We start from the raw sequence: 14,754 nt of genomic DNA, 5'->3' as shown, positions 1-14,754 counted from the left end.
GGCCAAAGTTTAGACCAAAGTTCAGTGGTGACATTTGGAAGTGTGTAGACCCACGGAACTGAGACGATACATCTGTCGAGGGACCCACACGTTACCCAGGGTTGGACTTTGTCGGCGTTCCTCCGCGCAGCCACGCCGGATGGCAGACGAGGGGGGCGATGCTGCGCGGCGGCGGCGGTCTTCTCGTTCTGAAAGGGAAGTGTTGGCTTTAATGAGGTCGCCTTGTGAGTGGTTCGCCCGCCCGCCCGCCCGCGGCGCGTCGATACAGGGATCCACCCGCGGCGCGTCGATACAGGGATCCACCCGCGGCGCGTCGATACAGGGATCCAGGCGGTGCGCCTCACTTGCCGCAGCCTCCCCTGTGTTACACTCATCCCATTCCCTCCGCTCTACAGCCCAGGTGATCCACAAGCCCCCTGGCCACCCAAAGGTGACCCGCAAACCCGTGTCACCCGCTGGCAGGACAGACCTGATGCCCATGTCCCGGATTTTACGTGATCCGCAAGCAGCAATTTTTTCCCCCCATGGTTCTAGTCTGACTGTAGACCCCAGAGCCCGAGCAGTACACACATGCGCGGAGCCCACCCAGGCAGTGTGTATTTCTCCCCGCCGGCTGTGAGCCCACCACGCGCCACGGAGACGGGAGCGCAGCCTACGGCCGCGGGGTTTATGACCAGGCTTATTGCCGCCTCTGCGGGCTCTAGCAGTTGGAAAACAAAGCGGCTACCTGCAGATGCCCACAGCCAGAGGAGAGGGGCTGCAGCGGGGCCTGGAGAGGGGCTGGAAGGGGGCTGGAGAGGAGCCAGGGGAAGGAGGTGACTGATCGACACTGCGGCGGGCGCCCGAGGCAGGAAGCGGCGCATCGCGGCTGCTGTTTGTGGGCTCGGCACGGCTTGGCGCGGCGCGGCATGATGTGTGCCTTTGGGCTCAGTGCGCACAGGGTTGACCAGTCTCTGAAAGCACGCCAAATCAGCCATAAATCCCAACTGAAATCCCCTTTAACCCTTCCCCAGAACAGTAGGACCCCCGGAAGTCTGAGGCCTGCTCTCTCTGAGGCCCCCTTCCTTGTCCCGCGTCCCCTCCCTCCCATCCGTGCTGCCGCGGTTACCGCTTGCCGCGGTCGCCACCCTTTCGGACCTCACGGACCACCAGTGGTCCGCGGACCCCCGGTTGGCGACCGCTGCTCCCAAGGTTTCCTTACTCCAGCGGTCCCCAACCTTTCAGACGTCACGGACCACCAGTGGTCTGTGGACCCCCAGTTGGGCGACCGCTGGAGAGGGTCTCCGTGATACGTCCCCGAGACCCTCTTATTCCCGGAATCGTTTGTCCACATAAACGCGGAACCCGGCCCGCGCGGCCGTCAGCGCCTGCGGAGACCCTCAGAGCGCCGTGGGGATGGGGGACATGGAAGTGATTTGCAGGAGCCAACCTCGGCACGCCGGCAAACGGAAGCTGCAGCGGCGATGGAAAGTGCCCCGAGGCTTTTTAAAAACAAGTTGTGTGCACAAACTCAGCCTCCCCTTGCCCCTTGCCTCCTGTCCTCTCCATCGGTGGGCTCACGACCACCTGTCGCATCCTCGCGCGCGCGCACCCGCCCCCTTCCTAAAGCCTTGTGCTCGGATTTGGGGCCCAGGATCGAAGGCTGCTCAGAGCTGGGGGCTGCGGCTCGGGCTCACGAGTACTTTGGGGTTATGAAACCTTCATGCAGTTCCCCCCTCCCTCCAAGGAGAGCCAGTGGCGCCTGGGAGGGAGGGTTTCAGTTCCTGCGCTCCAGCATCCCGGGCCCACGTCTTGCGTCACGTGTCCCACAACGCAGGAGAGCTCTGGCTCTGGCCAGGGGAGCAGAGAGGAGACAGACTCCCAATCAGTCCGGAGAGGAGCGGAGGAGCCCAAACATCCCTGCGAGGCCTGCGCTCGTCGCCCCCTTACCCCAAGGCCCGGGCTGCCGGCGACGGAAGCCGGCTCCTGCAGCCGCCTGGGCACCCGGCCGGCGTCCTCTGGTGGCTGAGAAGGAGCACTACGTGCGACTTTCGGACCGAATCGACACGCTCCTCACATCCCAACAGGCGGGGCTGGCCTGGAGAACACAGAGACACAGAGACAGAGACTGAGGAGGGGGACCAGGGTAGGTCAAGAGGGGGCCATGAGCAGCCTGAGGGGAGGAAAAGTGGCCAGGAAGGAACTAAGACGCCACCAGCAACAACAGAGTTGCTTCTACCACAGTCTAGGATTTGAGGGCCTGAACCCCTAGACCAACAGGGGTTGGAAAGTGAGGTTGAAGAGCTGTCTGGCTGGTAATTTTATTTTTACTTTTTTGGAAATATTTTTTTCACCCTAGTTTGGTTGGGTGCTCCGTCTTACGGAGCCCCAAATTCATTTTAAGAGGCCGCCACCGTGTTATGGGCATGCGCAACTGCCTCTACGGCAATAATATGTCAGGACAACGCGATATCCCCCTTGAGCCCGAGGAACAGCCCGAGCAACCACCTTTGGAGGCCTCAGGGGCAGCTGCCCCCGGTGCTGGGCCTGGCGCAGCCGAAGAAATGGAGACCCAATCGCCTCCCGGGGAGCCCATCCCCATCGAGGCTGAAGGCGAGGCCTGTGGACCTCCCGAGGCCTCCGGACCCAACTTCCAGAGGGAGGCAGGCCCGGAAGTCGGAGCCCCCGGAGGCTACAGCCCACCTCCCGAGGAAGCCATGCCCTTCGAGGTCAAGCAGCCCAGCGTGGGAGGCTTCTGGCCTGCCCCGGGGCCGCCCGCAGACACCAGGGGGGCCCATGCAGGGCCCCCGGCCATTAGCCCAGCGCTCGTGGAGCCCGGAGCCAGCGGTGAGGCCAGACCAGACCTGGGAGGAAGCTACAGCCCTCCGCCCGAAGAAGCCATGCCCTTCGAGTGTGAGCAGCCCGCCCAGGGAGCGTGCAGCCAGCCTCGCTTGCAGCTCTCAGAGCTCGCTCCAGGAGGCCCGGCGGTGGGGGTCTTTAGCGCCCCCTCAGAGGAGCCCCAAGTCCTCAGACCTGCCTACGCAGGCTGCGGCGGAAACTGCAGCCCTCCCCCCGAGGAGGCGATGCCATTTGCGTTTGATGGAGCAGCCTTCGGGGACGACAGCCCACCCCCTGGGCTCCCCCGAGCTACCCTACAAATCCACGACGGTGGCGGCGGCCACTTCGCGGCAGTCGCGGAGCCGAGTGCGATCCTCCTCGCTCCCGCCGCGAACGAGCCCCCCCTCTGGGTCCCAGGAGCCAGCGTCAGCACATCCGGAGAGGCTGTCAGAGCTCCTCCACACTTCGTGGGCGACAGCCCCCCGATGGAGGTCTCCGGACCCCAGCTCGAGATTGGTAGCGCCCCCGTTGGGGTCGACGACGCTCCCGTCAACATGGACAGCCCCCCAATCGCGCTTGACAGCCCGCCCATCGAGGTCTCCGGAGCCCCAGCTGAGACAGAGCGAGCAGAGGGAGAGAGACCCCCAGTTGAAGGCGAAGCAGCCGAGATGGAAGGAAGCTCAGCCGCCGCAGCCGCAGCCACAGCCGCAGAGGGAGACAAACTCCCTTCTCCCGGAGACGGAGACGGAGACGGAGACGGAGACCGAGCGCCTGCCGCCGGGGCCCCAGCTGCCGCCCCCGGAGCTCCAGACGCCGGGGCTCCAGACGCCGGGGCTCCAGACGCCGGAGCTCCAGACGCCGGGGCAGCCACCGATGCCTCAGTCGCTCCAGCTGCCCCAGCTGCCCCAGCAGCTGCCGATGTCCCAGCCGCCCCAGCCACCCCAGCCGCCCCAGTGGCTCCCGCCGCCCAAGCAGATCCCGCCGCCGCCGGGGCAGATCCCGCTGCCGGGGCAGATCCCGCCGCCGGGGCAGCTCCCGCCGCCGGGGCAGATCCCGCCGCCGGGGCAGATCCCACTGCCCCACCCGCTGTCGCCCCCCGGCCCGCCGCCCGGCCCGCCCCTGCCCCCCGGCCAGTCCCCTATGCCGCAGCTGCCTGGGCAGCCCCAGCCTCCTGTTACGGTCCAAATAACCCAGCTGCCCGCGCGGCCCGAGCCGCCCGAGCCGCCCAAGCAGCTCGAGCCGTGTCTGCTTCCTGGGCAGCCTCAGCCAGAGGAGCCCGTCCCAACCCCCGTTTCCTTAGACCCCCCAGCCCCGAGATCCAGGCTGCCGATCCGCCTACTCCGCAACCTGCTCGCACATATGCCTGGCGGGCCAGGTCCGAGCGCGACCCCGACGACGACGGAGGATCGGGCAGCAGCAGCGATGAGTCCAGCGATGGGGCCTTCGGATGCTCCGTCTGCTGGGAGTCAAAGCGAAATCGCCGCCGCCGCCGCCGCCGAAAGCCGAAGCGTAACTTGTTCCGCAACTTCATCAGCCGGACCCTCGGGGCCTGCTTCGGCCAGCCTCAGCCCGGAGCCCCGCGCAGCCCCAAGGTCACGACGATTCCCATGCTGGAGAGGGGCAGACCGACGCGCCAGGAGCTCCAGGAGCGGCTCGCCCAGCAGCGCGAACAGAAGAAGCACAGCCAGCTCATCGACAAGCAACTCCAGGAGGAGAAGATGGGTTACATGTGTACGCACCGCCTGCTGCTTCTAGGTAATGCGGCGGACTCTGCCCGTGGGGAGCAGGGCCGCCCGGGACCCGGGAAAGGGTGGAAGGGTGGCCCGTGGGGCCCCGGGCCTAGCGGCGGGAGGAGGGTGGCTGGGCAAAGGCCAGAAGAGCCTGCTAGGAAGTTCCAGTAAGGGCCCCAACTTTGCCCCGGGAGTGGGGGGCGGAGGTCTCGGGTGGGCTGGGTGGCCGGTGTATATGCCCTCCGTGGAGAAAAAAGATGGTGTACAACACTGGGGGTCGTTTCCAGCTGGACAAACCAGCGCCAGCGACCGTGGGACGACCCGGAATCCTGGGGTGGGGGACGGCAAGAAAGGCGGGGGCCTCAGGTGAGCCAGGAGCTGCCGGGGAGGGGCCTCGGGGTTTCCCGGCTAAGCTGTTTGTGGCCGTGGTGGGGTGGGGTCGTTGGGAAAGGCGCGCCCCGCCTCGCCTGGCACGGCTGCTTGAACTCAGACAGCTTGTTGTTGGTGTGTGTTGGTGTCCATATTGTGTCCGCCTGTGCATGATATGCGCTAAAGTGTTCCCCAGTTCCCATCCCTGGCACCCCCAAATTACCCGCCGACTGTGTACTTGTACGGGGAATGGGCTTCTTGTGTTGTGCGCCATGGCGCGGGCAAAAACTTTACGCGTTCGCACTCTCCGGTGGTACCTGTGAGCTGGCACTCTGCAGCGGGCGGCACGGAAAATGCGGAGAGAAGGCTGTGGGACATCTTGGGTAATATGTTGGGCACCTCGCTCAGGGGAAGGGGGCCGCCTCCTGATGGCCTCCATAACCTTTTTTTCTATGTGTCTCTCTCTCTTTTTTCCCTTTGCGCTAAGCGTTTCCTCTCTTCTCATTCCTTCGCCAAACCCTCCCGCCTTTACGGTTGAAAAACCAGACACTCAGGTATCTGGGGCGTCAGGGGCTGCACACATAAGTTCGGTATCCTGCACACACTCGGCTCACCTGGTGGGGGGAGGGGGGAGGGGGGAGGGAAAAGCACGCAAACCTGCTCTAGGCAAGTCTGGATCCAAACCACACGGGGTTGGTTCCGAGGGGGTGGGCGTGGCTGTTTTAAAAACATGAAATAATTCCCCCCCCCCCCCCTCCTTACGGACAAGCCCGAGGTAAGCCAATCATTTACACTTTCACACTCATGCAGTAGGAGGGGCTTAGTTAAAAGAGGGGTGCGTTGGGAGTGGACCGCAGTCATGTTTAAAATGCAATTAAAATAAATCATTTTTTAAAATGCTCCGAGTGTATTTTAAGTGTGTGGACAAAATGTGATAAAATTGACTATGACTTGTGAAATCTGTAAATGTCTGCATGTGAATCTTTTCAGGCAGCTTTAGCTGGGGGCAAAGAGGCTCAAAGGTAAGATCCTCTGCAAATGGGCTGATGATTGAAAAAAATTAAAAAGGTCTTGTGTCCATAATCATATTAGAAGGGTACCTTTGGGGGCCCTCTGCCTGCCCCCTTCCCTTTTGGGGGTGGGGGGGCACATCTTCTACCACAACAAGACCCCTCCCCTGTCTTCAAGTCCTCCCCTGGCCCCTCCCAGTCTCCACCCCCTTTGCCTCCTCAAGACTCCCTTAGCTCAAATCTTTGTGCCACAGTTAATCAAAGCAGTAATTAGCAATGGTCTGAATGTGTGGCTTAAATGAAAATTCCAAAGTGAATTTCTTTATTTTATTCTCTAAGACCTTTCAAGGGATTTGAAGATCACCATTTCGAAGGCTTTGCTAAATGTTTGTTAAGCACTTTATAATGTGTCCTGGTTTTAATTAATGACATCATGGACATGGCTGTATGCTGTTGTGATGTGCGTCTCTCACAAATCACAGTGTTAAATGTGATGGTCATTTATGCCCACCCATAGAGATAATGACATCATCATTTTCCCAAGAACATAGAGAAGAGAGGGAGCTTAAATTTCGGATGTCCCACTGCACTAAAGCCACTGAGCCTCAAATGACAATGCACTGTTTTCCTGCAAACAGCTGGTTTTGCCACAACAGTCCCATCTCAGTATTCCAAGCATAGCTCTGGGTAGCAAGCCCATGATGGGGAAGGGAGACACACCTGGGTAAAGACAGGAGAGTCAGTTACAGTGCACTTGGCCCCTAGTGGGCACACAGTGTCCCTTGCCTTCTAGGGCCTCAGTTGCCTCATTTGTGAAATGTCTTGGGTCCTCTATTTGAGCCGGGGGGGGGGGGCGGGGGTGCAGAGCAGGGAGCACAGTCCACTCAAATCAGCACTGGAGGCTTATACCATAGATAATACAAACATCAACCCACTAGCAAATGGTCTATGTCTGAGGCGGAGTCTTAAGAAGATTAGAAGTCACCCTTGTTTTATATTGGGGGGAGGGGTGTGAGGTGTTAACCTCAGTCACAGGAAATTTGCCATCATCCTGGCTCTGCTTCCAGGGTGGTGGTCCAGCAGACCAAACCTCAGCCACAGGTGGCATGAACCTAAATTCAGATAGCCAGGCTTATAGTTTCTCTCCAGGTTTCATTTTGCCCAAGTGCCAAGAGAGGTACCCCATCTGGGTCTGAGTCACTCACTGGGGAGGGGGAGAGTAGGGAGAATGAGGCCTTATATTTAGAACAAGCCTTTTACTAACATTCTATTCCTAACACATAAAACAAGACATCCATCTTCCTGCCACTGAAAATGCAGAACAAATGACCATCCTTTGATGTGGCTCTGAATTTGTGACATGCAGATTCATCTGTGGCTTTAAAAATGTGTGTGTGCATTTGTGTATATGTACCCTGTGTTTTTATTGCCCGAACAGCTTAACATTACAGGGGTTTAAAAAAAAAAAACACAACACAATAGTTGACATACTATATAATATTAATTCCAGTTGTACTACATAGTGATTCGACACTTATATCCCTTATGGAGTGATCATCACAAAAAGCCTAGTAACCATCTATCACCATACAAAGTTACTATCATATTACTATGTCCCCTCTGCTGTATTCAGGGAATCTTAAAGGAGAAAAGATAGGTAGGCAGGTAGGTAGAAAGAATCAATAACATGACTAGAATTCTAGAATATCTGAAGTGTTGAAGCCTTTTTTTAATTCAACACTGTCCAATAATAGACTGTTTCCATGTTTCTGTTGCCCTTTTGGATAATTTTGGTGGCTTTACCATTTTTTGGAACCTAAATTTCCTCATGTCTTGAGAGTTGAAGGGGCTGCTATATTAGAATTTCTTAGTAGCTGCTGCATTTATTAAAATTGTGCAGACAAAACACTCTATGTACTAATGGCCATTCTGCCATGATGCTTCATTTATACAGTGAGTCTCAATTAATTGATGATTTATTTATGCTACCAGCCACCAGGTGCAACAGTGCTGCATTGCAGCCATCTTGCAGGAGGCTATTTTTTTTCCCCCAAAAAAACACCCATTTTTCTGTATTCAAAATGCCTCCACTGAGCTGTTCGGTGCCATGGAAAGGATATGGCCTGTCTGGCCACAACCTTGTTAGAATTAAGAGAGACTTTTATTATTTTCCCTCCTCTGTCTTCCCATAGTATTTTGTGCTTCTCAAAGGCCGAAGTTCTTTCCTGTCTTTTAAAATCCAGTTTCCCCTAGATTTCTCTTTAAAAAAAAAAAAACCTGTGCGTTTTTCCCTATCCAGGTAGGTTAAATTTTATAATTTAACCATATTCTATATACCATGAAAAACTGGTATGAAGCTGTTTTGTGTGTCCCCTGCTGACCCCAAAGAAGAGGATACACAATGGCCCTGGAGTTCTTAGTAACCAGTCACAGCAATGATTCCGCATAAGGACAACACATTCTCATTGTATTTCTAAAAGCCTTTCATAGAGTCACATTTGTCCTTTGAAACAGCCTTGGGCAATAAAAACACGCTAGGACCCCATTTCGTAGGCAAATCAGAGATTGAATGTCAGGGACTTTTGCTCAAGGACTGCAAGGTAAGTGAAGGAATCCATGCTTATCCAAAAACGTGGCAGTAGCTGTACCACATTATTAAATGTACAGCATGATTGCAAGTGTGCTGTGTGCTCTGAAAATCCCTTGTCAGATGACAGGTGACCAGCAGTCTTCTGCTTTCTGATTTACAGCCAAAGCCTGACAGACTCCTGGTTATAAATGTCCATGGAGTGTATGTGAAACACGAGCTCCCCCATTCCAGAGACACCTGTCATTGCTATGGTGATATCCAGTTTCCACCATTTGCTTTAGCTCATCAGCCAACACTGCAGTCTTAGCTCATTTGTTGGGCTTTTTTTTTTCTTTTTCTTTTTTTCTTTTAAATGCAGGTTTTCTTTTGAGTCTTTTTAAAATCCCCCTGTGGTTTTCTTCAGGATCTAAAGCTTTCCTACTGACTCAGGTTTCCACTAAAAATAATAATAATTTTAAAATGCAGTTGTTTTTATGCATTGCTTCCTTACATTTTTAGTGTTCTGGTATAATAGACTATTTAGAAGCCTGCCTTGGATCTAATGACCCTATTAAAATAACTGTTGCTCAGAGTCCTTCAGAGTGATTTTTTAAAAGTATTTCTCCCTTTTAGTAAGGGCTAATTCCTGCTTAGTGAGAGTCAGTGCATAATCTTAGAAATCACCTTTGATTTTTATGCAGGAAGGTCGGTATTAAGCAAGAAAATAAATTTCTTTTTAGGAAGATAACCTAATTGACTAGATTTGAAATTCTCCATACTGGCCATGCCTCTTCTTTTTAGAATTGATTTCCCCACCAAATAAAACAAACCCCTCACCCCCAGCAATATGATGCCTTTTAAAAGCTTTGCATCAGGTGACTTTTAGGAAGCATGTGACAGCCGATGAAAATTGGTCTCTGTGCTTCTTGGTTTCTTTCACCAGGGGCCAAGTCCGGTTCTCCCGGGCCCCAGTGGGCTGTGAAATTAACCTGACAGTTGTCCATTTAAAAATCAAATTTGTCAGGTGATGTAGCACTTTTCAAAACAAAGGGCAGGGTCAGTTGATACAACAGGGTCCCCACCATCAATGGAAACAGGTGGTCCAGGAGAGAGCTAATTGCATTAGTCAGTCAGTCTAATTAACCCTCTCCAGCCCTGGTGGCCCTCCGGTAACAGGGACTCTGAGACAATGGCCCTGCTGACACCCACCTTAACGGATTTCATTGAATTAGATGGAAAGGGTCTTTGTCCCATCGGAGCCCTATTCTGGCCTGTGGTCACCCTGGGCAGGAGACCTTCAGGACAGTGTGGAAGGCCAGGGAGAGGCCCCAGTTGCACTGGCCTGCCAGCCTCGAGACAGGGAGGAGATGCCATTGCCCTTCATGCCTCTCAAAAGAAGGCCAGAGGCTAGAAGTGAAGTTACCCTCGAGTGAGAGGAGCCTCAAGAGGGTGTCCCCAACCCAGGGCCTGCACGGGGAAGTGCCCAGTGAATGGCGACCAGCATTTTTAGAATTTTACTTCTCCTTTTCCACTCTTTTGCTCCCGGTGAGGGTTTTTTGTTTTGTTTCGTTTTCTGTATTCCCCGTGAGACTGATCACTGCTAAGTTCGCAGAGTCCGGGTACCCACTTGTTCTGCCGCTCGGTTTCAGATACACTCTTTGGACACTTTGTAAACAAAGGTGAGCCCAAGCAGTAGACAGATGACACCTTATCAAATTGGTGATTGTGTGAAGTCACTCTCAGATTAGTGGCGTGGCCGAGCAAGGATGAGAGAACTTTTTTGACTTGTCCTGAAAAAGTGTCACCTGGCCCCGGTTCCCCGACACCTCTTTATTAGACCCTTTGTATAAATCAAATCAGTGTTGGGGTCGAGCCCTGGGACCTGAGTGCATATTGCTCTATGCGTATTACACATGCAAAAAAAAAAAAAGAAAAAAAAAAAAGATTGTCTTTAGTTTCCAGTTTCCTTCCGGACAGCCACATGGTGGAAAAGGCCAGCCCTTGGGAATGGAAGAGGAGGAGACCGCGAAGAAGAAGGTAGGGAACAACACGAAAATGCAATGTTGGACTTTTAAGTGTGGTTGACCATCACGCTCAGTGGAGACAGGGTTCTCTGGGCTCCGATCATCCAGTTAGGATGATCCGAGCTGTTTTGCACAGGCAGCTACTGGGGCTGTAATAAGGGAGGGATGTTAGGTAACTGATCTGTGACAGAGCACTGACAATTAAGGGAGGGTGGCTCTGTTTTACTCACTTAGAGCGAAAATCCCAAATTGCATTGCAGAGTAATTTGTTAAACCTCAGGAGAGTTCGTGAGCATTTCGACTCATGGAGTTCTGCCCACAGAAGTTGAACATTAGCTTTCACTAAATGTTTCTTAATGATTCAATTTGGGGCGAGGAGAGAGGTAAAAAGGTACCAATTGTTATCTGATCCTGAATTTATGATGAGTCAGTCAGCATTTCCGACGTTGTCACACACATTTCGTGTGTGGGACAAAGTCGGCACCTTAAACTTCCTTTAATGAGTTGATAATGGGAAGGAAATGTCTTGTGCCCACAGTTAAGCTCTCACAGGCGGGGTGTCGTGCTGAGAATGGATTTTTAGAAGGAACTATGAACTTGGGCAGTGAGAGCCTCTGGTTAATTGTCCGGCTCTTGCTTCTCCCCTGAGTCAAAAGACCACATCACCTCTCTCCTCTGTCCTATTTGAACACTTCTGCCTCTCATCACACTGCCTGCTGATGTGCAAATGACTGTGAAGATTTTTTTTTAACAGGGCACCTGCATCCAGGTAAGTCTGCAGCTGTGGGATTTCCGAAAAGACTTAAGGCTTAGGATGAATGACGCACAAAAACTGAAGTCACGCGCTGTGATGTGGCCCAGCACCAGGAAGGGCTGCTAGCCAGTGCTCTGCCACAAGAAATGAAATGAGGGGCCTGCTCTCAGCAGGTGTCCATGCCAGCGCCCCAACCTCTGGGACCATATGCCTGGGCCTCAGCTTCTTTAGCTATAAAAGTAGCTAATGGGTCCAATTGAAGACAAACAAACAAAAACCACCAACCTGTCAAGGATAGACAGAATCACTTAGGAAGATATAGGTACTTAAATTACTTAATCATCTGAACACATCCTTTTAAATGGGTGCCATTTTCTTATCTATGCTTATCGATGCTACTCCTACATGTCCTAAGGACCTAGGAGAAGCCCTGTGGGATCCAAAAGTCCAAGTTTATTTGTCATTAGCACCTTGAGTTTTGGGGCCTTCATGGCTTTCTGAAATCTTAGAAAGTGTCCATCTTAATTCCTTGCAGCCATTCTCTGTATAGGTCTTTAGGCCTACAAGATGCTTACTTAGCTTATTCATAAAATCACACACTCCCTCCAGGGTCCTCCAGCCCACTGCCCACCTCAGGTGTGACTTTTTTAGTGACTGACTCTCCAAGGGCCTGGAAATGGTGACTGTGAGCTGATATTGCAGGTGGCCACTAGATGGTGAGGTGGGATAAGGTAGAGGAGACCTGTCACAGCCATGGTAGGAATGAGAAGGGAGGGAAGGAGCCAGCAAGGCAGGGAGAATCCCACTTCACTTTTACTCCCATGATCCCCAGGGCAAAACCGGGGTTTCATAGCCCCAAAACTTTAGTCAGACCCAGCCTTTTCTTTTTTAGCTGTGATCTCTCCCTGTTGGCTGGCTCTGTGCTGGGATTTTAGTAGCATTTGAGCGGGCTCTGTCTAACAAAGAGGTCCTCCACAGTGGCTCGACCACATTTAATCATGGGGACAGTCCTGTACACTATAGGGCGTTTGTAGCATCCCTGACCTCCACCCACTAGATGCAACAAACACACATACATATGCACATACACATGAGCGCACATAAATGTGCAATATATGCACAAATATATACACATACACGTGCACAAACACAAAATACATGCATGTACACATGCACACAAATATGCACGCACAAAATAGAACACCTGCACTTACACACTTGTGCACACAAAACACATGTGCACATGTACATGCATGTGCATGGGCACACATGGACAAGCACAAACAAATGCACACATGCAAGCACACAAAAAATGAACACACAAATACACATATGCACACGTGTGCATACATACACATGCATATACCCACATGTGAATGCACACACATATGGGCAGACACATGTGAATGCACATGTATGCATATGAACATGAACACACACCAACACATGCACACACATTCATGGGCACACATATACATAAGCACACAAAACATACACACATGCACATACATATGCACTCACACTCATGGATGCATATACACACAAGCACATACACAAATATGCACACATAGAAATATGAATGTACATGTGCACATATACACACATGTCCACATTCCCATGTACACACATGCACTCACAAGTATGCACACATGTACACATGCCCATGTGCACATATACGCACGTACAAACAGATACACGTACACAGAAATGTGTGCACACATATTCACATGCACACATACACATGAGCACACAAATATGCATGCACAAAATATGATCACATGGGCATATGCACATACACATTCATGCACATGAAGCACATGCACATGGGCACACGTATGCACTGACACATGGACACACACAAATGCACACATGCGAGCACACAAAATATGAACACAAGTACACATATATGCAAATATGTGCACGCACCCACATGTGCATGCACACATACACACACATGGACAGACACGTGTGAATACACACATGCATGTGAACACACACCAACACATGCACGCATATTCATAGGCACGCATATACATGAGCACACAAAACATACACACATGCACATGTGCATACATATACACTCATATGGATGTATATACAGACAAGCACATACCAAATATGCACACCTGTGCACACCTAGAAATACAAACGTGCACGTGCACATATACACACATGCCCATGTGTACACAATTATGCACTCACAAGTATGCACACATATACACACGCCCATGTGCACATATACACACACAAGTACACACAAATATGCACACATGTATTCATATACACACATGCACATGAGCACACCAATATGCATACACAAAATATGAGCACATGGCCATATGCACATACACAATCGTGCACACATATACACACATGCACATGGGCACACACATTCACCGGCACATGGACACGCACACAAAAATGCACACATGCGAGCACACAAAATATGAACACACAAGTACACATGTATGCAAATATGCACACACATATACACATACCCACATGTGCATGCACACATATGGACAGACATGTGTGATTACACACATGCATATGAACACACCAACACATATGCACATATTCACAGGCACACGTATACATAAGCACACAAAACCTACATGCGCATGTTCATACATATGTACTCATATGGATGTATATACACACAAGCACATACACAAATATGCACACCTGTGCACACACAGAAATACAAACATACACGTGTACATACACACAAACTCATATACACAAGTGCACACATATTCACATGTACAGATACACATGAGCATACAAGATATGTGCACACATACATGTGCCTGTGCGCAAACATGTGCACTCAAACATACACGCGTACACAGTACATGTGCTTGCACATGCATGGACACACAAATTTGCACTTGCACATGCACACACGTGAACACACACAAGTGCACATATATACACAAATACATGCATATTCACATGCACACACATGAGCACATAACATACATGCACACGGATTGAATGCGTACACATATGGACACATACAAAAGCATATGTGTACGCACATGGACACACAAGTACGCAGATGCGCACACACATGGACACATACACACACATATGCATACCTATTCACATGCACATATATTCATAAGCACAACATATGCACACACATGTGCCCATGCCCACTGTGCACACATACACACTCACACATATGGACACATACACCCGTACACATACACATGCACATGTATAGACACACAAACATATACCTATATGCACACACGCACACACATACACATGGATGCACACAAGCACACATGTGTATGCACACCTGTGCATGCATATTCACATGTACACATGAGAATACAAAATGTGCACACATGTGCGCTGCCTACGTGCGCACACGTGTTCTCACACACATGTACACTTGCACATGTGTGCACACACATGGATAGATACACGCACATACAGATATGGATAGATACAAGCACATACAGTATATTCA

General features: G+C 51.7%; 1 protein-coding gene and 1 long non-coding RNA gene across 2 annotated transcripts in view; both read left to right on the top strand.

Moving 5' to 3' along the window:
- LOC307107735 overlaps window positions 1-14,754 on the top strand; it is a 231,426-nt gene that overhangs the window by 138,756 nt on the left and 77,916 nt on the right. The window lies entirely within an intron of this gene.
- Window positions 1,874-14,754, top strand: part of LOC307106920 (uncharacterized protein) — a gene marked incomplete at its 3' end in the record, with an annotated part of 29,299 nt that continues 16,418 nt past the window's right edge. Inside the window, exon 1 of the mRNA XM_079783713.1 lies at window positions 1,874-4,572. Coding sequence (XP_079639839.1) covers window positions 2,400-4,572 — 2,173 coding nt within the window. The 5' untranslated portion in view covers window positions 1,874-2,399. The remainder of the gene's footprint in view (window positions 4,573-14,754) is intronic.

The sequence above is a fragment of the Cnephaeus nilssonii genome (genome assembly GCF_951640355.1).
Source record: "Cnephaeus nilssonii genome assembly, chromosome: 11".
NCBI classification, from domain to species: domain Eukaryota; kingdom Metazoa; phylum Chordata; class Mammalia; order Chiroptera; family Vespertilionidae; genus Cnephaeus; species Cnephaeus nilssonii.
The sequence above is the reverse complement of the archived record's forward strand: the minus strand, read 5'-3'. Positions and strand labels throughout refer to the sequence as shown.